A 25,811-nucleotide genomic window follows, 5' to 3' on the forward strand; every position below is an offset into this window, starting at 1 on the left:
CTCATCTTGACAACCCTCTGCTCAGACTGTCTCAACTTGACAACCTCCAGATATGTTGGACTAATGCTCCTACCTTCCCCAACCAAGATCTCAACGACAACTGATTGGAGGGAACTGATTTATATAAATCCACATGTTTACCCTGCCTTTTTTAGTAACATATGGCTGCGAGAGCTGGACCATAAGGAAGGCTGAGCGAAGGAAGATCGATGCTTTTGAACTGTGGTGTTGGAGGAAAATTCTGAGAGTGCCTTGGACTGCAAGAAGATCGAACCAGTCCATCCTCCAGGAAATAAAGCCAGACTGCTCACTTGAGGGAATGATATTAAAGGCAAAACTGAAATACTTTGGCCACATCATGAGAAGACAGGACACCCTGGAGAAGATGCTGATGCTAGGGAGAGTGGAAGGCAAAAGGAAGAGGGGCCGACCAAGGGCAAGATGGATGGATGATATTCTAGAGGTGACGGACTCGTCCCTGGGGGAGCTGGGGGTGTTGACGACCGACAGGAAGCTCTGGCGTGGGCTGGTCCATGAAGTCACGAAGAGTCGGAAGCGACTAAACGAATAAACAACAAACCCTGCCTTTTTAATAACCAAAATAATAAATGCAGTTGACAGTGTTACATTAACAAAGAATCATAAAAAACTAAACAAGGTTAAAGCCATTTAAAGGTAAGATTTAACTAGGATTTAACTAGGATGATAATAGGAACAGCCTCAGTATTCCAGAAATGGGATGCGATGGAGGGAAGGAAGCGATTCCAGGAAACACCAATGAACAATTAGAATAAGTATGGTGGCAGCCATTTTGAGAAATTCCTTACTTCTATGCTTTACTGTGGTATGAGTAACAGAAAATACATTTCAGATGCTTCTCTCCTCTTTGGGAAGGCTTATCCAGATTGAAAGTGGCATACAGAAGTTTTTCACAAGTGGTTGTCCATTCTAAATGCAATCCCCCCCCCCCCTTCACACAAATGCACACACAAAATTCCCCAAGGAGGCGAGAAGAGAGAGGCACTCTTTTAGGTGGGCCACTAAATTCAGCTGAACCTTAGCAAGTGTTCAACTTTGCTGCCTGCTAACACCAAGGACCAAACTAACATGACATTAAATATGAGATGGGCAGGAGTTTTTACTAAATAAAGCGGGATATCTCATCTAGTATCTCAGAGGAGCAAATTAGCATCCTGCATTCAGTTCAGTAGGGTCTACAGCAAACTTTGGGCCAGTCCCTCTCTCTCAGCCCAACTCACCTCACCGGGTTGGTGTTGTGGGGAAAATAGGAGGAGGAAGGAGTATTAGGTATGTTCCCTGCCTTGAGTTATTTATAAAAATAATAAAGGCAGGGTAAAAAAATCTAAAAAAAATTGAGTTGGTCTGGAAATGATGACAGCACTCAAATACCACCCTTGCATACTTGTGTCCTGATGACTGATGCAAATACATAAGTTGCAACATTTGTGCATGTCTCATCATTGGTCCTCCCCACGTACAGTATTCCTCTGTCTTATCTGAATCTGAATTGATCGATGTGCTGTGGATGTAAGGTGTGTCCAGGATGTGTGTGTGTGTGCATCAAAACAGTCAACATGACTGCACCATAAACACCCTTCCCCTTTGCATGTGTGTGCAATGTTAATACATGTACCAAAGGGACAGAACGTTGATGGTGCAGTAGCGATTGCCCTCTTGGCTTTTTTGACCTGATTCACCTTGCCTTCAACAGATTAACTCATGCCTTTGGGGGATCCTTCTCTCAGCTGCTGATGGCATCAGACTAACTCCATTGTCTAAGAGACATTCCAAGCTGACACCCCCTGTGTGAATTAATGAGCTAGAGGTCAAGGGAATGGCAGAGGTCAAAGTACTTATACAGTACTGTATAAGTTTGCCTGCACATCCAAGTAAAGGTAAAGGTAAAGGTTTCCCTTGACGTAAAGTCCAGTCGTGTCCGACTCTAGGGGGCGGTGCTCATCTCCGTTTCTAAGCCTTAGAGCCGGCGTTGTCAGAGACACTTCCGGGTCATGTGGCCGGCATGACGACTCGGAACGCCGTTACCTTCCCGCCGAAGCGGTACCTATTGATCTACTCACATTTGCATGTTTTCGAACTGCTAGGTGAGCAGGAGCTGGGACGAGCAACGGGAGCTCACCCCGCTGCACGGTTTCGAACCGCCGACCTTCCGATCGGCAGCTCAGCGGTTTAACCCGCAGCACCACCGCGTCCCTCTTGCACATCCAAAGCAGACCTCATTTTTCAGCACAAAATGCTCTCATTTCAATGAAAGGGGACTTCTCTCTTTCTTTTTCCCCCTTAAAGATTTATTAAAGCATCATTTATAAACAAAGATAAAAATACATACAGATGTGAAGCAAGCAAATGACAAATGTAGTTTTTGTGCATCCTTTTTGAGCATTCACCCCATATGGCAAAAACTTCAAAACTATTAATTCCAACTTCAGGTTGTAGGGATGCCTTGATGTTGGCTCAGCCTACTAGAATTTTCATACCCAGATTATGACGGGTTGTTATTTTAAAAACTTGTTTAGAAGAGAAATTCATTCTTTCTTTCTTTGACAATTTTTTTTGTGACAGTGGAATGCAATGACATGTGGGCCTTAGGAAGCATTTTCTGGCCAGGACCATGTTCTTGGAATAAACCAGTGGGGCCATCAGAGCAAGATTCTAGATGGGAGGGTCTCTATAAGAGGGGTCAAAAAGGGCAAGATGGTGGCTGCAACTACATGATCAAAGCTCTGTCCCTTTTTAAAATGTGTCATACAACACATAGAAAAGGGCTGGGGTTTGATTGAGTGGTGACAGTGGCCATCTTGACATTTTGCACAAACACTCTGTATAATGTGGCACAATTTTGTGTGGCAGCATGTAAGATCAGGAAGATGTTGGTTCCCCCGAAATGTTACCAATACAGTTTTTTTTTCCCCTCAGATTTTTTTTCTCCTAAATTCCTTTGTAATGTATATATATATATATATATTTGGAGTAGTTAATTCCTTTTTACACTTACCTTTTCTGGTTTTGGCCAGGTATTTTAACTCATGTCTTTTATGCACGGCTATTTTCCTGCTTCATGCACTGTCTAATATATTTTATATAGGGTAATTTTAGAATGCTTCTAGTTTTATCTTAATTTTACCCATTTTATCTGCATTTAGTAAGCTATTCTTATAGCTTTGAATTTTTATTATTTTGGCTTTTAGTACCTACCATGGCAGTTTGGACTATACCCTGACTAGTTTTGTACATTTCCCCCTCTTCATCATATGATTTTTTAAAAACATCTTTATGCTCTGCTCTGTGCCGGTCTTTGGCCGTAATAAAGTTTAGATTTCAAGTTTTTCTACCCTCCACGGACACCCTTGAGGCACAGGGGCAGAATATTAATTGAAGCATCCTCCTGTACGAATCTTTATATGGACTGCAGCTTAGACTGAGGTCATTTTTTTTCCACTGAAACCCAAATTACTGAAATAATTCTTGGGGTTGTACTTGAACTGATGAGTAATGATTGCCCTCAATGAAAAACATTGACTCATCTGATCATTTCAATTGTGAACCACGGTTGACATGCATACATACAAAGCACTTGCCACTCCCCACTTGTGGGCAAGCTTGAAACCATTGGAACCAAGGGTGAAAAATGGGCTGGTCTGTTCCTTTTCCATTCCTTTTCTATGGCAAGAACTGTCTAGCTCCCGCTTGAATACACGTATCCAACAAAGGAGAGACCTCTGTCTCTTTGGTCACTGGTTTCACCATCAAAGTGCTTTTCCTGCTGAAGTTTTTTTTTTTCTTCTTCTTCTTAACCTTCTATCAGAATCTTCCTTCCTATAACTTAACTTCTTGGCATTACACAACTCCTAATGCATTTGGCATTAGTTTGTCATTTTCAGGGGACTTTTGAAATTATCCAGTATGTGAGTTGCCTCTGTTTATCCAAGGCAGATTCAAGTTGCCTCCTGTATATCCAAGGCAGTGAAAAATGGGCAGGTCTGTTCCTTTTCATTCCTTTTCTACAGCTTCTCTCTCTCCCTTTCTCTCTCAGTGACTCATAAAGTTGGAAGGGACCTTCCACCGGTTAGGTCCAATCCCTGCTCACTGCAGCAATCCAGATCAAAACATTCCAGCAAGAACTGTTTAGCCCCTGCTTGAATACACATATCCAACAAAGGGGAGACCTCTGTCTTTTTGGGTCACTGGTTTCACCGTCAAAGTGCCTTTCCTGCTGAAGTTTGTTTTCTTCTTAACCTTCTATCAGAATCTTTCTTCCTATAACCTAACTTCTTTAACATCCTGAACTTTTGAGCAAGACAGAATATGGTCTGACTTTCTAGGTGACATCCTATCAGGGATTTGAAAGAGGGCTATGAAAATCCTTCTCATTTCATCACCCAGCCTCGCCTTCTCTTTCTTTGCCCAGAAAAGGGAGAGCTTGCACTTGGCAATAATCTGTGATTTTCAGGAGACTTTTGAAATTATCCAATATGTGGGTTGCCTCTGTTTATCCAAGGCAGATCTGCATTAAATCTTTCTGCTAATGTCACAGTCCAACTTTAGTCCTAATTTATTTTCTTTGTTGTTAAAATGAAGACAGGTCTGTGTAAAGTGCTGTCATTTCTAAGAGTCCAGCTCCCTCCTTAATTTGATGTCTACCAAATATGATGGAGTTCAATTCCCAGAATCCCAACCCACAAAATAGCACGCTGGATGGGAATTCTGGGAGTTGATCAAATATTGATTATGTGCTATCAAGTTGTTGCTGACTCCTAGCAACCACATAGATAGATTTTCTCCATGACAATCTGTCCCTAACCTGGTCTTTCAGGTCTTCCAGTGGTGCACTCATAGCCACTGTAACTGAGTTGGCTGCTGGTCATCCTCTTCTACTCTCCTTCCACCTTTTGCAGCATTAGAGCCTTCTCCAGAGAGTTAGGTCTTTGCATAATGTGTCTGAAGTAGGATAATTTGAGCCTGTTTTTTTGTGCCTTGAGGGAGAACTCTGGGTTGATTTGTTTGATGATCCATTTGTTTGTTTTCTTGGCTGTCCACGGTATTCTCAGGAGTCTTCTCCAACACCAAAGTTCAAAAGCATCAACATTCTTCCTATCCTGCTTCTTCAAAGTCCAACTTTCGCTTCCATAGTGTGGAATGCCTTGGCTTGCATGATCCCAAACTTTGTAGGAATAGTCATATTGTAGCATTTGAATTATCTTTTCAGTACAGTACTTGGTGGGGGAAAGTTACACTAATAGATGCCAGGATCCAGTCTGGTTCCCTTTCCCCATTTTATTTTATTTTATTTTGTTAAAACTAATCAATGTGCAAGGCCAGATTGCACAACAAATATCACATCTGTTTGGCCTGTAGGCAAATAGCCCTGAGTTGTTTGCTGTGTTCATATACTGTAACACACTTAATTGGCCTACTGAATTTGTTGAATCATAAATTAATCAAAGGCATTTTGCTTCACACAACATACTAAGCCAGTCACCCCTGCCCCACCAAGATTAACATTAACCAAGCTAACTACCAAATTCAGCATGTTTGGAGCACAGCTGGTATGTATTGTTTTTCTAACCAAAAGACTATTAATCACCTTCTCTTTTAAATCAATAGAGGAGATCGTTATTGTGAAATACATCAAATTTCATTCATTCAGGCAGAATGTGCCTAATAAGAGTCACTGAAATGCATCATACTCCCTATCTTAACCCAGGGGAAAAAAATAAAAAATAAACCCAAAATAGAAATTGTATAAACTAGACGTGAATTGCTTGTGGGTGGAAAGCTGAAGAGATCTACAGGTTCACAAAGCAAATTAAACGAGGTGTCTTGAAAGTAGCAAAAACATTATTTTCATTATTGAGAGGTATGGCACCATCTATGAGTCCCTGTGTTTGTCATTCTCCTGAGAAGGGGCCTTTCCTCAGCTGCACAGATCCATGACTTGCACATCCTGTGAACATCTCTCATTCTGCCCAGTCCCCATGAACTTGCCTTTCTCTGGTCCCAGCCCATGGAAGAGGCAGTTTTAGACCATCCTGAGCTGTACTACTCTTCAAGTTCTACTCTACATTCCCCTTTACTCTGACTGTCCACATCTGTCCTATCTGCTAGGCTCTAACATCACTTAGATGTCAGAACAGAGGCCAGAGGACTAGCAGCGACTGGCAAGAAAGGCAGGATAGGGATCAGCAACAGGCACAGCACATTTTGTGCTGGTATAGTTATTAGCTGACTGAAAGATGGGCAAACACTTTAACTCAATTGTGGGGAAAAGCTCCAGAAAGAAAAATCTCTGATATGATGTGTTGATCACAGAAAATGGTTTCCAGGGATTGTTTACTTTGGCTTGTAAAGGTGTGCCACTAAAACAAGAACATTCATTGATTTTAAAATGTGCTGGACAAGAGATACACAGCCATGCACAGTCACACTGGAAACTATGTACAGAATTTACTGCCCCCATGATTCATACATATAGGAATACCAACCAAACATAATATATTATGTTAAGAGAATAAGTATCTGATTGATTGATTGATTGATTTATATCTCACCTTTATTTCTGTAGAGGCAGCATACATAATGCTCCCACCTCCTATTTTCTCCACAACAGCCCTGTGAGGTAGGTTGGACTGAGTGACAGTGACTGGCCCAAAGTCATCCAGCTGACTTTCATGCTTCAGGGAGGCCTAGAACTCGTTAGACTAGACTAGTGTTTCTTAACCTTGGCAACTTTAAGATGTGCGGACTTCAACTCCCAGAATTGCTGGCTGGGAATTCTGGGAATTGAAGTCCATACTTCTTAAAGTTGCCAAGGTTGAGAAACACTGGACTAGACTAAAATTGGGACCAGAAGGGCAAGATACATATTTAGCCTGGAGTGTAAATTGTATATAGAGATGCTAAATGCCATAGAACTGCATTCTTTTTATCTTTTCAACTACTGTTTTCAACATATTTTGAATACTGGTTATTTGGTGAATACAATCAGCTTTCTTGTGAAAGCAGCCATAATTTTTAAAAAAAGGTCAACTCGGTAATGCAGCCTGCACCAAAAATTAGTACAGAACCATTTGTTGCAGAGAAAATGAAACTAACATGAAGAGGCCATAGTGGGAAACGCACTTGCAAATATAGATTTTACAGATACCCAGGGTTACTGTAGATAATGCTATCTAGCTGGCTTGGATCATCTGAAAAAAGTTAAGCAGGGACAGAGCTGGTTCCTTTTGGGATGAGAGACCATCAGGAATCCCAGGAATAAAGATTGAACGGGGGAATTCAGAAAACAACATGTCTTTGTCCATATCATCACCAGGAGTCTAGCTCAAGTTGAGGGAGAAATTTACCTTTTAAGGAGTTAAAAGACAAGAAGGTTTAAGCATTCTATTTCCTATTTCCTTCTTGATATCCTATTTTCTATTTTCTTTGCTTTATCTAAGCCTGTGTTTCTCAACCTCGGCAACTTTAAGATGTATAGACTTCAACTCCCAGAATTCCCTAGCCAGCATGCTGGCTAGAGAATTCCGGGAGTTGAAGTCCACACCTCTTAAAGTTGCTGAGGTTGAGAAAGATGGGAGCTCAGAGGCAGCTATGGTGCCAGCACTTGCAGGAAGCCTCAGCAGGCCTGTGAGAGTCGGTAGGCAGACCCAGGCAGGCACTCTGGGAAATGGAGAGAAACCCACTGGAGGAGGGCAGATAGTGGGGAAATATGGATGAGCCACCAATGCAAAGCCAGAGTTGCCCAAGCAAAGGCCTGAGCCTGACCCAGATGCTCTTAGAGCCAGCCTCATATTAAGGGCAGTAAATGGATTTCCTGGCTGGGCAAAGCCAGCTTTGATTGGCTTGCACACTCCTGGCCCAGAATTCTCCTACAAAAAGTCAAGGAGATTGCAATGCACAAATGACAATGCATGAATTGAATCTAGCAGCAAGGTTGTGGGTATGTATGGGGGTGGGTGGGGTATCCCTGCCATGGAAAGACATAGAGACCCAGTTAGGGGGGCTGTTTGTGCAGTTGTGGCCTTTATGAAGATGAAGGGATGAGCTGAGGGCCAGGCATATCTACAGCAGGTGGAGGAGGAGGCACCGGTGGGGCAGGGGGAATGTGGTGGGTGTCATAGCGACTGGGTTGGAAGGGCTCTGGGCGTTGCTCCTCCTGGTTCTCAGATGGACTGTGGCGCCAAAGTTTGAAGCTGTCAAAAAAGAAACTGGCATGAGTAGGGAAACAGCTGCATGTTAATCGATTCCTTTGATGGCACCACCGTGTCTTTTCCAGGAGATGAAGGTCAAATGTTTATCCCCGTCCTTTCATTTCCCCCCCCCCCAGTGAGGTAAGATATCCTGAGACTTGCGTAAAGTCATTGTGTGACCTATCATGAACTTGACCTTGGGTCTCTCCAGTCCTGTGACCACTACACCATACCATCTTCCCAATCATTGACAGCAGCAGAAGGAATATGATTTAATTCTCACTTGGATTCAGTGATGTCTGAAGAGGTGGGGGGCCAAAAAAGTCAAGATGGCAGTACAACCAATTGATGAACCCCCTACCCCTTTTATGCGTTCAGTTGCATGGCCATGGACCCCATCTTTTGACCCTCCCCACTGCGCAGGAGTGACCAAGTAATCAAAGCCCCAGATTACTCAGTCCCAGCCACCCCTTGAGTCTTTTGACTCTCCCTGCGGAGAGACACATGGTCCCATCAGTGTTCCTTCCTGCTGTCAGCGTGCAGAAGCGGGCTTGAACCTTGCAAGGGTCTCCTCCAGTTTGACTGTTAGACTCAAGAAGGAATCTCAAACCCCACCCCCAGCCCCCATTCAGAAAATCTCTTCACTTGGTATAATAGGTGTGAGAATAACCTTGAGGAAGCGTAATGGTATGTGGGAAAGACCATGGGAGATGGGGCAAAGAGACGCTGCCAAGGGAATGGTCAGATAAGAGACAGCATAGCCTGCAGCTGGACAGTGGGATGGGCAAAAGACTCAGAAGGGACCCTCCCTAGTTTCTGGAGGTGTAAAGGAGATGGTGGGAGAATTGTACTTTCAGACTTGCAAGATGCTGTTAATGTACCTTTACAATAAAGTAGAATTAGTGTATCTGGCCATGCTTCCTGTCTAGTCTACCCAGTAAGGCTCACAGGAAGAGGAAGAGGAGGAAGAGCCACACCCAAAGCAAGGGTCAGATAAGAGAAATCTCAACCCACAGAAGAAATGGGGGTGGAAAAAGCATCTCAGGCTTGACTCTCCCTAGTTCTCTTTAGGATAAAGGCAGGGAGGGGGGAGGTGCTTTCAGACTTGCAAGATTCTGTTACTATAATCCTATAATAAAAGTAATTTTAGTATTCATGACTTTGGTGTTCAAGGCTGGTCTACCTTGCAAGGCTGACACTTGGGCTTCCTGGAAAATTCAGTTTTTTGTATACAGTACACATAAGTCTTTGCCACCATCTGGTGGTCAGCTGGATCTCTACAGTCCAGATATGTTACTCTGCCCCACATGACAGGTGTGGAGCAAGGAATGGACAGGAAGGTAGAGCCCTCTGGGCTTCCCAGTACTGGTGGGCCCCAAGATGGCTACCTCCCCTGCCTTCCCTATATTTATGCCACTGTCTTCAGCACTGATCTCACTCTTCAATCTTCTCTACCATTTTAGGACTCCAACACCCCATTTTTCTCTGGGTGCAAACAGGCCCAACTAACATAGCCTATCCTTTGCAGCGCCAAGGTTCTAGGTGTGGGCATTTACCATTCGTAGCAGACAGTGCTCAGGAAGCCAATAGTGATGACCCCGCAGAGAGCAGAGAGAATGACAGTGATGACAATCATGTCTCCACTACGTCGTCCAGGCCAAGTGTCTATTGTTTTCCAAACCTGAGCTAAAAAAACAGGATGAGAGAACGATCATGCATTCATCAGGTGTCCCTGGGGGGAAGCGATATCACAGGTCCTGACATAATCATGCAAATAACCCAGATTATGCAATTTGCATCACTTGTGCCTTGCACAAATTACATGATTTGTGTCATCTGTAAGATGAGGTACTTGACGTCATCATGGCTTCTATCTAACCGGTGTACTTCTCTTTCAGACTATCGCTTTTATCTTCTTTCCAGTTGGCTGTATTTGTTAGTTAGATTTTGATCTTCCTTTTGTTCCAGGAATCAAGGGGCTTATGTACATGGAGGAGAATTGTCCATGGCTGGCCACAATGACCAAAAATGGGACAGCACGCATGTGGTGACATCACAGTGCAAACCCTGCCCTTTCATGTTTGTGTCCTGAGATTGAACACAAATATGTAAATCGTAGGGTTGCATCATGATATCGGGACACACATTTTATCACTTCTTCCCTTGCTCTCAATAGATACAGATGCATGGGGATCTCCTTTCGTTTCATCCTCATAAAAACAACTCTGCGAGGCAAAGTATCTGGCCCAAAGTCTTCCAGTGAGCTCCCAAGGGTAGACTTGAGCCTGGATCTCCCTAGTCCTTGTGCAACACATTAACTGCTGCATCAGACTAGGCCTCTTATTATATATTAATTGCAGTTTTGAGAGTGGGTGGGTTAAAGATTACTGAATGAAAATACACATGGCACTGTATCCGGAAGAGAGACTCTCTGTGGAGAGTCCTAGCTAGCCAATAAGTCATTTTCCAGTAATTCTACTTTCCCCATCTAACTTTGAATTCCCTCCTTCCCAAATAATTCAGAATTGCATAACATGTTCTCCAGATGTATTAGACTACAACTATCCTAACTATCTAGGATGGGAATGATCAGAGTAGTAATTCAACCCATCTAGAAGAAACCAGCTTGGGAAAAGCTGCTCTAATCATCATTTTTGGAAACCCTCCTACCTATTAAAAGCTATTTTTTCCCATTAAGTTTTTTTGTGCTTCTGAAAACTGCCAGATCCCCAGTCCTGTAAATATCCCTCCTTTTCCCTTCCATGCGCATGACAGCACTGTTTAAGATGTATATACTTGGACAACCAAGTTTGGTCTTAGTTTGAAAGAAGTGATTTTTGCCTACAGTAATAGAAATTGTACCGCAATTGCTTTTTTTGTGGTGTTTTATCAATGCATGATGTGTGCCTAAGAGGATGGGGAAAGAAGGAAATAAACAAAGAACTGGGATACAGGCATGGTACTGCTCTTGGCATTATTTGGAAATAAAGACATAATGGGAGATTCCATCTATTTGGGGTGGGGGGGATTAGTCTTGACGTCTAGAATAACCTTTCCCAACCTGATGCAACTCCCATTATTTCCCAGGTCCACAAAACTTTGCAGTATCGTACATTTTTAATGGGCAGCAAGTTCCTCTCCTTACATACCTTTATTCAGCATGATTGGAGCAGACCATCTTGTTTCTGCTTTCGAACCCGTGGAGTCCATGGCAAGGAATTTCACTCTGAAAAGTATAGTGAAATTAAAATACAGAAGGAAGGAATGGAAGGAAATACCAATGACATTCCAAGTGCATTTCAGCTCAGTTGACAACCAGGGGTGTCCACAGAGTCTGGGCAAAAAGGTCAACACGATGGCCACAACGGCAAATGCAAAAAAAAAAAGGAGGGGGGTCCAGAAAGAGAATAGAAGCCCCATCTGTTTGGGGTTTACTCCCACTCATCATTTCCTTCACCCCATTTACTGACATCATGCAACCCCTTGAGATTCTTGGAGGGGAATTCAGTGTTTAGCCTGAACAAAAATAACCCCAAGTTTGCCCTCTGGTGCTCCTTAGGTACAAACCCATCATTATCTGATCAGAGCTGTAACTTCTTTTGTTTTATTCAAGCCTACGTAATTCCTGAGGACCAAAGATCTCACTTTCTTGCTCCGACTTCATTCCACTCCCTGACAGGGTGGAAAGTCTGGTTGAATGGTCTGCATTCCAATGGCTGTTTTCTCAAGGGATGGGCCCACAAGTGTCAAAAACTGGTTATACCTCCGGCTTCAGAATCAATATGCTTCTGCTTCTTCCCCTCCTCTTCCTCCTCCTCTTCCTCCTTCTCCTTCTTCTTCTTCCAGAATGGTTACAATTAACTTCATTTTTCCTTAATTTCTAAGCAAGACACAGGCCTGGGTGTCATAGGGAGTCAAAAAAGTCAGGATGGCAGCCTTAACCATGCAATCAAAGATGCATGCACTGCTGCTCTGACCCTTGTAGCCCTCAGACTGAAGGTGGGGTGGGGGGACAAGAGAAATGCCCTTGCTAAAATTATGTGTATTTTTCTTTGATTTAGATCAGTGTTTCTCAACCTTGGCAACTTTAAGATGTGTGGACTTCAACTCCCAGAATTCCCCAGCCAGCCATGCTGGCTGGGGAATTCTGGGAGTTGAAGTCCACACATCTTAAAGTTGCCAAGGTTGAGAAACACTGATTTAGAGCTTGTCTTTCAGTCCAGTAGTCAAGGAAGCTTCCCTACTTTGCATTTAATATATAGCAAACAAAAGCCCCCAAAACTGATCATCCCCACTCTCCTAATAACATCCTTGGCCTCCCTTTCCTTCAACAAGTAAATTGTTCTGGAGTTGTTGCTGCAATGAGGTTCCTAACATTCCCAAGATCCAGATGTTTTTGTCCCCCCCACCCCGCCCAATATTTCATAGTCAGTCAGGTCCAATAGCTTCCAAGAGAGTTTGAGAGGGTGAGGCTGTATTTGCACAGCACACTTATCCTCGCTTCTAAATTAAGCCAGCTTTCCCAATGTGCTAAGCAATGTGCACTCATAAAAACAAACCCTATCAGGGTTAAAACCAAGCTTAGCGTGCCATGCAAATGGCAGCCATTATAGTAGGGACTGGATGCAATCTGAGACACCAAAAGTTCTGTTGGCTAAGATAACCAAGTGGAAAGGAAGGGATGTTTATCCATTTTCTGTCTTGATTTCTTTTCGGATATTATTGTTATGGTTGATCGCAGAGTCAGCCAGATGTTTAGACTAGATTTGGCATTTTTGTCCACCTATCGAGTCCCTCCCAAGGACCCAGGATAGGCAGATGTTGCTATTTGATGGTGTTAAAGGTATTGTCACAGGATGTACTGTAAGCTGTTCCAAGTAAAGATGCATTTTGTAATTTACTGATGGTGATTTTGTCAGTGCTGATGGTGTTCAAATGGTGCTCCAGATGTGTTGGAATTGCATCCAAGGCACCTAGTACTATTGGTACTATCTTTGCTTCCTTTTGCCACAGTCGTTCTACTTCTATTTGCAGGTTTTTGTATTTAGTTATTTTCTCCAGTTCTTTCTCTTCTCTTCTGCTGTCTCCGGGTATTGCAATGTCCACTATCCAGACGTTTTTGTCTTTCTTATCAACAATTTAATATTATTATTAATATTATTAATATTAATATTATTGCAACTACTACAGCTGCAACTATTATTTCTGCTTGTTGTTCTTAAGGATTTTCAGCTTCCAACCCTTAGAATATTCATTCATTTTATATCCTGCCTTCAGAGGTGACCACAGGTAAAAAAGTCAAAATGGTGGCCAAAAGCATGCATCAAAGCCCCACCCCTTTGTATCATGACGGCCATCTTGACTTTGCTGGCACCCCCTCCCTCGTGGATGCCCTGCCTGCCTGCCAGGGCTCCCTCCAAGGGGTTCTGAGGGCCAAATGGAGGCCAAATGCCACCCCCCCTTACCTGTAAGGTCCAGGAGAGGGCAGGGGGCCATTGCAGTGAGTCCTACTGTCATCATTTTTGCAGGATGATTCATTGCCGACCCGGAGCACGGTCCCCCCTTTGCCTTTGCATGGGTATTGGGAGAGGGTGGACTTCATGGTCATGTAGGCATAGGTGGTATATAAGTCTTCATATGGTGGGATTTGCTGTGCAGATGTTGGGTTCTTGAAGTTAGCCGTGGCTGTGGGTAGAGTGGGTGAAGAAGCAAGGCAGGGAGAGTCACCCAGAGCTGAGCTCACATTACCAGAAATTAATGGTTTAATAGCTCGTCCATCTCATGGGAACCCTGTTAGATTATGCCCATGGTCTGGGGAACCTCCCATTAACCCAGCATATGGTTTCCAACAATGGACAGCCCGCTGCCTCCCACATACTAATTCCGGTATTTCAAAAGCGATCAACCTTTTCCCATTGTGTTCCACTTACCAAGCACAACGATGTTAAAATGGCTCCCCCAGTGATTAATCCACTGAACATTTTAATCAATTAATCTACTTATGGAAACAGTTAAAATGTGCACCTCTCCTTTTGACTCTGTCAGGTGATCTATTAACATGCCATAATTACTGATTAGCATCCATCTGGATAAAGCGGTGTTTCTCAACCTTGGCAACTTCTTAAAGTGTGGACTTCAATTCCCAAAATTCCCCAGCCAGCATTCTGGGATGGGGAATTCTGGGAATTGAAGTCCACACTTCTTAAAGTTGCCAGGGTTGAAAAACACTGGAGTAAAATAAGGCAGCATCCATGCTTGGGAAAGATGTCAACTACTAACATCCAGAAGCAAGGTTTTTAACTGCAAGTAAAATTCGAATTAATTTAAATCTCTCATATGCTCTGCCAGCTTTGCCGAAATTCCCTTTTGATCCTCAACTTGAGCAGGAAACCAATTTAATGCAGTGATTAAGGTGTTGGGCCAGGACTGAGAAGACCCAGGTTCCATCTGCCAACAGCCATGGAAGCACAGTGGGCAGCTTTGGCTAGTCTCTCTTTCTGAGCTCAACCTATTTCACAGGCAGCAGCAACTGCAGGCGGAGTTGGGTTGGGCTGAATGACAAAATGCACCATAAACCGCATCCCTCTTAGGTACACATTGGGACATCCTGTTCAGCCCCAAAGGGGCAGAGCTTGTAGAACAAGGCTGCTTTCATCGTTTTGCTCAAAGCAGGAAGCTTGTGTGGCTATCCATGCTTGGGGTGGGGGGGTGTTCTGAGGTTAAGATAGGGGGAACCTCCTCTCCACACCTGAGTTCCTGATGAAAAGGTGGAAATGTCGTAGAAAGCCATGGAGATGTCCTTGAAGGGAGTATTCAGAAGCTGTTATAGAAACAACAAAGGCAGAAGCATTCTTTAAGGCAGTGTTTCTCAACCTCAGCAGCTTTAAGATGTGTGGACTTCAACTCCCAGAATTCCCCAGCCAGTCTGGGAGTTGAAGTCCATAAATCTTAAAGCTACTGAGGTTGAGAAACACTGCTTTAAGGCCTGGGAAAGGAGATAGTATTAGGAAGAGATTCAGGCTGGCTCTTCCCTGACTCAGTGGGGTATACGAGGGAAAACATAACCAGACTTGCAAGGTTCTGTTACTATAGCCTATCTCAATAAAGTTTAGTTCTAGTCTTCCTGGGGAGTCAGTTTCTTGATCGGGTCTACCTTATAGGGCTGACAGATAGAAATCTAATGAATAAAATAAGTTTATAATATAGAATGCACTAAGATTTTAGCTATTCACTCACCATTAAGGAAGGTGATTACCAACCAGATGTTGTCAGAGACATTGACAAAGGGGTCAAAGACACACCATGGGGGCTCCAAGGCAAAAGTGCTAACAGTGACTTTTCCTTCCATGTTCAGCTCTGAAACCCGAGGAGTGTAGGGGACCAACTCTGAAAATACATCAAGAAGCTCAAGTAGTTCTCAGCATCAGGTGGTGATGCAGGAGTGCAAGAACTGGTGATGCATTTAATCAAATGTAATCAAGGGTCAGAACAGTTCTTACACTTTTACTTTTTCAGCTCTCGAGCCCAGGAGTGGACACTGCAGCCTGTACCCCATGACCTGCAACCCCCAGAGCCTCTGCAGCTGAAAAGAAAAGGCAAAAAGGCAGAACATTTTCAGGACCCCGCTTGATGACGAGCGTGTTTTCCCTATGTTCCTTGGAGACTCTAATAAGCAAACAAGCAAATAACCTATGCCCTATGCAGCCCATAAAAGTTGCCCATCCCTGTTCTAGTAAAAAGTCATTTTGCACAGTTTTCTCCAAATATTGCCCATGCTTTCAGAGAGTGGGGTGGGTATGCCATTTCCTTCCCCTCACTACACAGTGACAGAAGATGTCTGCCGTTTGTGCGGGGCCTGTCATTAGAGAGAGTGTGGTAATAACTCCCCATAGAGCAGAGATGGGAGGGCTAGTAGAGATGGTGAGGGATTGGATGATATATCCCATGGCCTGCTTTGTGCTTCCTGAGCTAGCTTGGTGGTCTGAAGTCCAGTGGAGGGTGTGTCCCATGGCCTTGGACTAAGACTTGACCATCTGCCTGCTTGGCTTCTGCATTTGCGCTTCAGGGGATGAGAAAGACAGGCTCTCTCTTGTTTTCATATTCGTCTGCTGCTTACAAGAATTGATAAAGGGGGTATGGGTGTGTCAGTGTGCCATTTTACTAATATAAACTGTGGTCAACATTCTTGGCCCAGAGAGCCACCATGGGCCACCCCCATCACCCTCTTTGTGTCCATTCAGTAGCAAAGCAATTCCTCAGGAAGACCCTGGGATGGGAAAGAGAAGACACTCTGTCCCCTTCCTTTCAATGGTAGTGCTCCCTGTAGCCTGTCAATCAGAAAGGCTGTGGGGGAGCACCCTATGAGAGGAGGAGATTGCCCATCTATTACAGATATATTGCAAACACAGATTTTTCTAGATTTGAGGAGGGTGTGCTTCCTTCTTTAATCTCTCCCCCCACCCCAAAAAACGGTATTTCCTTAGGAGCAAACTTTAAAAGCAAAGGAGCCAAGCTGCACAACCAAATCAAAAATTAAAGCAATTTGTTTTCCTTCTAGAAGCTAAAAACCTAACCTGGAGGGAAGTTCTTCCTTATCTGGAATCACATTTGGCCCACATGACCATTATCCATCTATTGCAGTGTTCCTCAACCTTGGCAATGTTAAGATATGTAGACTTCAACTTCCAGAATTTCCCAGCCAGCCATGCTGGCTGGGGGATTCTGGGAGATGAAGTCCACACATCTTAACATTGCCATGGTTGAGAAACATTGATCTATTGGCTGAATTCTGAACATTACTAAGGGCTGTTTAACCCTAGAGCACCTCCTTGGATGACTGAATTTCTTGAATCTCCACTTGAATACCCATCCAACCACCCCTTCTTGGTTAGAATAATTTCCAGCATCTCAGAGGGATAAGCCAACCATCCTACCCATCCACTTGAAGCTCTTTGCTGACAGGGAAGTGGAATGCCAGTGGAAATGAAAGCAGAGCTTATCTGCCACACATTTTTCCAAATTCGTTTTATACTATTGACATTTCTACCTGTTGGCTGTACACAACCCCCTTAACCAGGACAGCTAAAAACCTAACTGTTGCATGGGTCCACCATGCTAAGCTAGGTTAGTATGGTCCAAGCCCCACCTGTTTGTTTCATTTATGACTTTATGTATTTACAAACCCAGAAAATAGGTTAATTCAGGAAGCAGATTTAGCACATTATGTGAATATAGCCACACAGTTTTTGCTTTTACTTAGCTAATTAGCCCAGGAAGATTATTCCAATTTTTTAATATCTCATCACAGAAAGAAGACTACTGCCAAACATTTACATATAAATATCTGCTAATGCCCAAAGCAAAAAAGTCAGGATTGTTATCCTGGAAAGTTTAATTCAAAATGGTTGATGATACTCTTAATTAAAGAAAGGACACCAGTGATTGGGAGAGAAGGAAGGAAAAAGTGTGAGGGATGGGGCAGAGATAAAGGGTATCATCTTAGGCAATCTTCCCCAAGTCATCCAACAGATATGTGAGATGACAACTCATCATTTCCAGTAAGACAACTTATGATATCAGTTGTACTCAAACACACTTGGAAAATGCCCAGTTGGGAAAGGTTGTATCATCAGTCTACTGAGATGGGGCAGGATCTTTCCTCTCAAGGACTACCAAACAGTATTGAGCTGAGGGTTGGACTCAGTGGTCTAAATAACCTCTTCCAACTGTATGATTTTATGATTCTATAAAATAATAATCACCTAAAGCCATGGTCTTGCAAGCAATCAGGAACAGAAGCAGAAGGGAAGCAGCCATCCTTACAGAAGTTGGTTGTTCTTCTCAAGAACTTTCTTCTTGCCACAATGGATGATGTTCCAAGCTGACAAAAGAATGCTGCTCAGTGTCCAAGGTGCAGATGAAGACAGGGTCAGTAAGGAAAAACATCCTTTTCTACTCTACTGGCCAAGTCCTTATCATTTTGTCTTCAGGAGCTGCCCCTGTTCCACCCTATGCCAACTTTCCACATTCCTCCCTTCCCGTGTAAGGATCTTGACCCCTGATAGCAAACAAGTTTATCTTGTTCTTTCCCAAGAAATAGAAAACAGCAACTAATTGGACAATTTAAGTGGCATCATAGGGGTGGGGAGTGAGGGGACACGAGACTGAAAGGCAGAAAAATTGGTAAGCCAGAAAATATTAGTAATGTCAAGTACATATGGTGTAGTAGTTTGACTATGGGATTACAACCAGGACCAGGGAGATCCAGGTTAAAATCTCCACTTGTTCACAAAATTTGCTGGATGCATTTGGTTCAACCGTGAAAAATTAGTACAGGTAATCCTCACTTAGCAACCATAATTGGGAACAGTCTCTAAGGAGAAAATCATGTGACTGCAACAGGCTTATGATGTCACTACCCCTTTGGTCATTAAGTGAATCACCCCAGTCAATAAGTGAAACATCACTTGACTGTGAGGTGCAATTTTACTTCTGCCATCTCTATTAACTCTGCTTGTTGCAAGCCAGTTGCGAAGCACATAAATGGCAATCACATGACCGCGGGATGCTGTGACGGTCGTAAATGTGAAGATTGGTTGCAAAGCTTTTTTTTTTTACACAGTCAAAACTTCAATCACTAAATGAGGCAGTCATTTAGTGATTGTTTGAAGTTTTGACTGTGTAAAAAAAAAAAAAGCTTTGCAACCAGTCAGTCAGTAAGCGAGGACTACCATACAGTAGAACTCTGCTGGATGAAGCCATAGGCCCATCTAGTTCACCACTCACTTTCCTACAAGGGCCAATAGGATGGATTTGGAAAGTTCAGATTGCTTTTAATTTGGCAATCATTTGAATCAAACCTCCATGAATGAACCAAATATGGATCTGAAATTTATATAACCCTTAATCTGAATTAATCACAGTACCATGTCATATATTATTGTGTTACCAGAATCAGGCCACTATTCCATTGGAGAATAATTATCTCTAAATTATGTAAACTATAATTTTTGCACATTATTTTTCTTTACCTAAAATATTTGATTAAAGAACATTATTATGTATCTTGCAGGAGGCATTCCTGACCACAAAGGTATCTCATATGGGGTAGTTGTATTTTTAATTTTAGGTACGTGATTACAGATAAACTAATATAATCCCTGGCCCATTTTTGCAGCAAATCTTTGGTTTCTGCTGCAGAATTTTGCAGTACTTTGAAAAGAATTCAGAAAAGATACCCTGGAGGATGTGGAAGTGCAAACATAGTTCCTGTCTATAATTTTTTAAAGTTCCTGGGCAATCCCAGGAAGACATGGCTGCTTTTAAGAGTTGCTGATGGGTGTTACATTTGCACCCTTCAGGTTTGGAGGTATGTTGATTACTGCTGTTTATTCATTAAAAGCCATTTCCAACATTTATATAAAGATACATGAATAGGGGACTAATTTCAGCACGGTTGACATCCCTGGAAAAGTGTTCAGCAAAGAAGCAAGGAAAACGGATTGTAGATGCTGAGACTTTTACGAGGATGATGGGAAAGATAGATGTTGGCCTCATCCAACCAGATATTCCTTATAATTCTTTAGTGCAGTGTTTTAGTGCATTTTGACCTTTAAAGTCCAACGTACTTTGGCTGTGAGGGATCTCCAGGACCATCTTCTTCCACCAGTCTTGGCCCACCCAATAACCCGGGAGAACTTTTTAGCGGTTCTCCAATCTCACGATGTGAAAGGGATGGAGACTCACTGGCTCTGCTTTTCTGTTACTTCATGGAATACTCTTCCCCTGAGATATGATCAGACTCCACTTTTTAAACATTTTGTGAACTGCTGAAACAAAATTATTTGGAAAAGCATATTGAATTGCCATCTACTTACTTATTGGTTTTAATGTTTTGGATTATTCCTGTAGATTTTTTTTTCATGTATTCTGTTATATGCATTTTTCCCAGGTTTACTTTTATTTTATCATTATTATACCATGGATGTTTTCATGTTTTGGATCAGATTGTAACTGTTGAGAGTCATTTGACTGTGACAGGTAACAATAAATAAAGAAGGCAAGAGAAACAATAGAAGAAGAGGGAAATTGGAGCAAAAGTGGGAGAAAGCTGCTCTTTTAGCTGTGTATTCAGACAGTGTGCTGTGACAATTATTCCACTGGACTAGGACCAGAGAGACTCAGGTTGTAGTCCATCCTCAACCATGGAAATTCCCTGGCTGACTTTAGGCCAGTCTCTATTGCATAACACAACCTACCTCAGAGGGTTGTTGTGGGGAAAATACCATATAAGCTGCTAGAGCTCACAGGAGAATGGTAGATATAATTTAACTACAGGTAGTCCTTGACTTACCACCACAATAGGGACCGGAAAATTTGTCATTAAGTGGTACTGTCATTAAGTGAGGCATCACATGACTGCAAAGAGTCCCCCATTGGGGGAGATGGGCGGTGATATAAATCTAATGAATAAAATAAATAAATAAATAAACTTGTGACCTCCTGCCAGCTTCCCCGTTGACTTTGCTTGTCAGAAGTCAGCTGGGAAGGTCACAAACGGCAATCATGTGACTGCAGGACGGTGCAACTGTGAGCCAGTTGCCAAGCACCTGGATCGTGATGACATAACTGCAGGAATGCTGCGACGGTTGTAACTATGAGGACCGGTTGTAAGTCACTTTTTCCAGGGGCATCGTAGCCTCTAACAGTTGCTAAACGAATAGTCATTAAGTGAGGACTACCTGTAAGAAGGATGACATCAACTAGACCTTAGTTTAGCTTTATTTGATGTTTCCTATTCCTTATTCCTATATCAAACATGCTGTGGAACCTTCAACAAATTCTATGGAACCATCAGGTCCCCCAACTGGCCTGCAGAACCTGGAGAGCACCAGAAAAACCAAAGGGAGATATGAGAACAAAACCTTGAAAAATGCCCTTCAACAGGTATGGGAAAAAAGGTTGTAGCCACACCAGCTACCACACCGGTTACAGTCAAGTAAAGCTGCTGAACAGGTTCTACAACACTGGACAATTATGCTCTGGCTAGACAGGTCTGGGGGCACACCTATTCCCACACCTCTGCATTCCCAAAGAGAGATGCCATTAAATATGGAAACCACGTCACACATGGAAACTAAACAGCCCCCACCCCACCCCAGAACCAGAACCAGAACCAGAACCAAACCCCCACAACCAGATGAGGGGCTTGTTGCATCTTTGGATGATTTCTCTCATGGTCTTTCCTCCTTTTAGCCCACTTTTTCCAGAACGGTCATCCAGGTTTCCCCCTGGATTCACTATGTAACTCCCAGAATTCCCAGCACAGAATCCTAGAATAATAGTTACAAAGGACCATGTAGGCCATCCAGTCCAGCTGCTTACTCAGTGTATGAATCCAAATCAAAGCATTCCAGATGGATGGAGTTCAGCTTGAGCACATCTAGAAAAGCCTACCACCTTCTCCAAGTAATTTGTTTCACAGCTGAACTGCTCTTACTGTTAAGAAGTTTCCCCCCAATATTCACTTGCAATAAGCCGTCCCATAACTTAAAATAATAATTCCATATACTACATTTTGGAATGACAGAGAACAGGTCTTGACCCCCTACACAACATTCTTTCATACTCATACCTGTTGACTTCAATTTCTATGAATTTCTAGTTCATGATCATTCTTACTGCCCTTCAGTCTTACAGGGGACCTTTTACCTTCACACCTAGAACTGGACATAGTAGTTGAGGTGGGGTCTGAGAACTGCAAAATAAAGCAGAGCTATTGCATACTGTAATTTGAAAGCTTTACGTTTGTTGAGGTAGCCCAGAATCCCATTTGCTTTTTTTGCAATTATATCACACCACATTTGGTTTGTAATCTTTTCCACAAGTACTGTCACCAGGCTGGGTATCCTACATCTCATACTTGTGCATTTGTTTTGGTTACTGTCAGCCTGTTTTTCTAATTTACCAGATCATTTAGAACTTTCTTTTTTCAGGGTATTAGCCATCCCACCCAATTTCACATCCTCTACATATTTCATAAGCATTCTCTCTACCTCTTCATTCAAGGCATTAATAAGAATATTGTGGTGTAGATAACTCAGGACTGAACTTCCTTTCAACACTCTGATTTACATATTTCCAGTTTGATAGGGAATCCTTGGTGAGAACTCTTTGAGTACAATCTTAAAGTCATTTATGTATTTTCTTGATTATCATGCCATTCGGTCAATGCTTCTATGTCTTGCTAATCAGCTGCAATGGAATAGGTTGTCAAATACCTTGCTGAAATCAAAGTTCAGTATGTCTGTAGCATTCCCACAATCTACTAAAGAAGTTTATCTATTTCAAAAAATAATAAAATTAATCTGGTAAGACCTAGATTATTTTAAAGGTGCTTACAATTTGACTTAATCTTAGATAACTTCATTAGAATGAGTGGGCTATAGTTCCCCAGATCGTCCTTTTTTGTCCTAGGGACAATAGTTGCTCATCTCTAGTCATCTTTGCTGGTTGTCCAGAATTTTTCCAGTATAATAAAGCTACAGGCAGATTATTAGCTAGTTACCCTTAGTGCCCTAAGTTATAATCCATTTGGCCCTGGATATTTGACATTCAAAGTAAATAAGCATTTCCTGACCAAGTCGCTCTCAGTCTTAAGCTCTAGTCTTGCCTTTTCAGCCTGCTGTTTGCATTTCCTTATGAAATGTGTGATTTCTTGCTGGAAGAACACTGCCCAAATTGGAGTGGAACCGCTCTCTTTCGCTTCGTTTTGGGCTATTTGCTTTTTCCTGTTCACCAGCGTATCGGATACATCAGTTCTTTTTTTTTTCCCTTCTATTTTGAACATGCCTAAACAAAAGCCATTTGGGGTTTATTTTGGCCTCCTTGATCAGCCTCTGCTCTTTCTGTTAACTTTCCTGACATCTGGTTTATAGTTCTGATTAGCTTCTTTTGGTGAATTGATTCTTTTTCCATCTCTGATAGGTGTCCCTTTTTACCTGTCCTTCAGATCTTTGCTTAAAAAAGGAACGCATTTACTCTTTAAAATTAATTTCAAAGTCTTAATATTCAAAATCAAATATTCCAACTTTTTATGAGCCCTTAATCCATTTAAAACTTTCTATAGCCAAAACCTTGTCCTGCTTTTTGGTGTTTATTTTGAATTCTAAAAGCTTATAAAGATACAGTTTCATTTTCTTATATTAAGGATTGAAGGCATTCACTGGGTGTTCCTGGCCTTGTCATTTTGAAAGTGTCTAACTTTTTTAAAGCAATCAATAGTCAATTTCCAAAGATGGCTAACCAAGGAAGTGCGAACTTAGTGTCCTTTGAAGGCTCTGGCTGCCGCTGGAGCAAGAATGACAAATCCCCTCATCTCCTGGTTCTCCTATCCTCTGGAGACTGCCGCCTTCAGAATTTCTTAGCTTTTCCACAAGTCCACCATAAATGATAGAAAGTTCCTTCCCCCTCTGGGCATTTCCAACAGACATTTGATACCCATTATACATTTTGGACAGCTTATCAGGAGTTAAATACCAATGGTACATCATTTTCCTGTTTCTCTTTTAGACTTGTACTCTATCGGTCTTATATTCTGCATTATGTGTCTTAATTATATCTTGAAAAATTAATTTAAAAAGAAGAGAGAGACTGCTGCCTTGCAGTCTCCTTGTGGGGAGCAACCATATGGAGCGACTGACCCTCTTTCTCCAAGAGAGGGTCGAAGGAGCCAATCTACCCTTCAGCTCCTTGTTCTTAGCTGCAATCATCAACTCTGTTTGCAGAGCTGTCTTCAGTCCACCATGTCTTCCCCGGAAGACCCCTCCATTTTTTTCCTTGTTGGAATTGTTGGCAACTGTTTTGCAGAACTCCTACCCATCTTATTCTTTTGCCCATTTATAAAAATCTGATTGTTGAACTCTACATCACCCCCATCCACCAAATTGTTTCCTTTGTGGTGCAGAATAAAGGCAGGATCGCCTGGTGTCCTGCTTTCCATCTCTGTTCTGCTACTGTTATGTGCATAGAAGATTTAAAGTTGGAATAACCAAAGACCATTTCCTTTGGGACTATCCATGCTAATTACTCACAATCTTCTTTCAAGTAGCTCTGGAAAGTTCTCTGCCCTTTGATATAGATAACATTGATAATGACAATTGTCGCCTGTTGTTCGTGTCTTCCTCCCTCCCTGCTTTTGCCTGCCTTTCCCCCCATTTTTAGCCAGCTTACAATTTTAGGTGTTTCCTGATGTTTAATAAATAAACATCAAGCTATATTTTTTCCTAGATGAACTGAAGGGTGTGTTTGCTTGCTCTGATTTGGACATAGGGATTGACTGGGAGCATGCTGGGTGCAAACTAAATTGGAAATTATCCACAGCAATTTTCCAACACAAGCTAGGTGATTCTTACTATAGAGTCAAGCATTACATGATCACTCCCCCCCTCCCCCCGCCATGTTCTTATTATTTCCATTTTCTCTTTTGTATTTAACATTATCTGTTTCTGGCCACAGGGGATTTATAGGGTGTCAGGCTAGTCAAGGAAGGTTACATATAATACTAAGCTAGATAGTCTGACTTCTATGTTCTCACATTCTCTCCTAACACACAAATTATACTGTTAGTATTATTTGATTGATCGGACTCTTTAAATGGCCAATGTTCTTTTGAATAACCTGCTGTTCTGCTGGCTGCTTTCACACAATAGTCTTAAACCAGGTCAAGAGTAATGACTGCATTCAGACATTGCTTAGTTCATTTTAACCTTGTTTGCAGTTTATAGGTGTGCAACCTTAGTACGCTGCACAAATCTAGTTTGTGTCATGTTCACCGTTTCAATGTGCTTGGTACATCGTAACGTTTCGCATGTCATTAGCCTGATACGTGTTTGATCTCAGGAGGGAGGAAGATTCCTCGTCAGGGAGTTGTTATCTGTTGGCCGCTGGGTTGGAATGTATTTGGGTTATCTCATGTATTGGCGCTGCGGGTTAAACCGCTGAGCTGTCGATCGGAAGGTCGGCGGTTCGAAACCGCGCGGCGGGGTGAGCTCCCGTTGCTCGTCCCAGCTTCTGCACACCAAGCAGTTCGAAAACATGCAAATGTGAGTAGATTAATTGGTACCGCTTCGGCGGGAAGGTAACGGCGTTCCGTGAGTCATGCTGGCCACATGACCCGGAAGTGTCCTATGGACAACGCCAGCTCCAAGGCTTTGAAACGGAGATGAGCACCGCCCCCTAGAGTCGGACACGACTGGACTTTACGTCAAGGGAAACCTTTACCTTTACCTTTACCATGTATTCAAGGTTGCTTTCCCAGGATGTGTGGAAAACGGTTACCAGCACCTGGGAGGGGGGTGGTTGCTATGGCTGGTAGGGGGGAGGGATTACATTTGAAGCCGAGGGTTTTTAGTTTGTATTTGGCGCGCTTTTAGTCATTCTCAGCTTTCTCTGTAACTGTCATAATTTCCCTAATAAATCAGATTTCATTTAAGTAACCTCTTGTGAGTCTGAGTGTTTGGGATAGGCAACCATTACAGTTTGTTTGGTTAGTTTACGAACTTTAATTTAGTAACCAAGATAAGCAAG

General features: G+C 42.6%; 1 protein-coding gene across 1 annotated transcript; it reads right to left on the bottom strand.

Annotated features, from left to right (window-relative positions):
• Positions 1 to 8,001: 8,001 nt before the first annotated feature.
• On the bottom strand, positions 8,002 to 19,880 carry LOC134488645 (uroplakin-3b-like). The gene is made up of 6 exons (XM_063291107.1): positions 19,853 to 19,880; positions 15,462 to 15,611; positions 13,691 to 13,910; positions 11,375 to 11,451; positions 9,782 to 9,911; positions 8,002 to 8,228 (listed from the first exon to the last, which is right to left on the bottom strand). Exons 1-6 carry the CDS (start codon positions 19,878 to 19,880, stop codon positions 8,060 to 8,062), a joined length of 774 nt encoding a protein of 257 aa, XP_063147177.1. The 3' UTR covers positions 8,002 to 8,059.
• Between the last annotated feature and the right edge of the window lie 5,931 nt (positions 19,881 to 25,811).

This window comes from Candoia aspera, chromosome 1, assembly GCF_035149785.1.
Source record: "Candoia aspera isolate rCanAsp1 chromosome 1, rCanAsp1.hap2, whole genome shotgun sequence".
NCBI lineage: Eukaryota > Metazoa > Chordata > Lepidosauria > Squamata > Boidae > Candoia > Candoia aspera.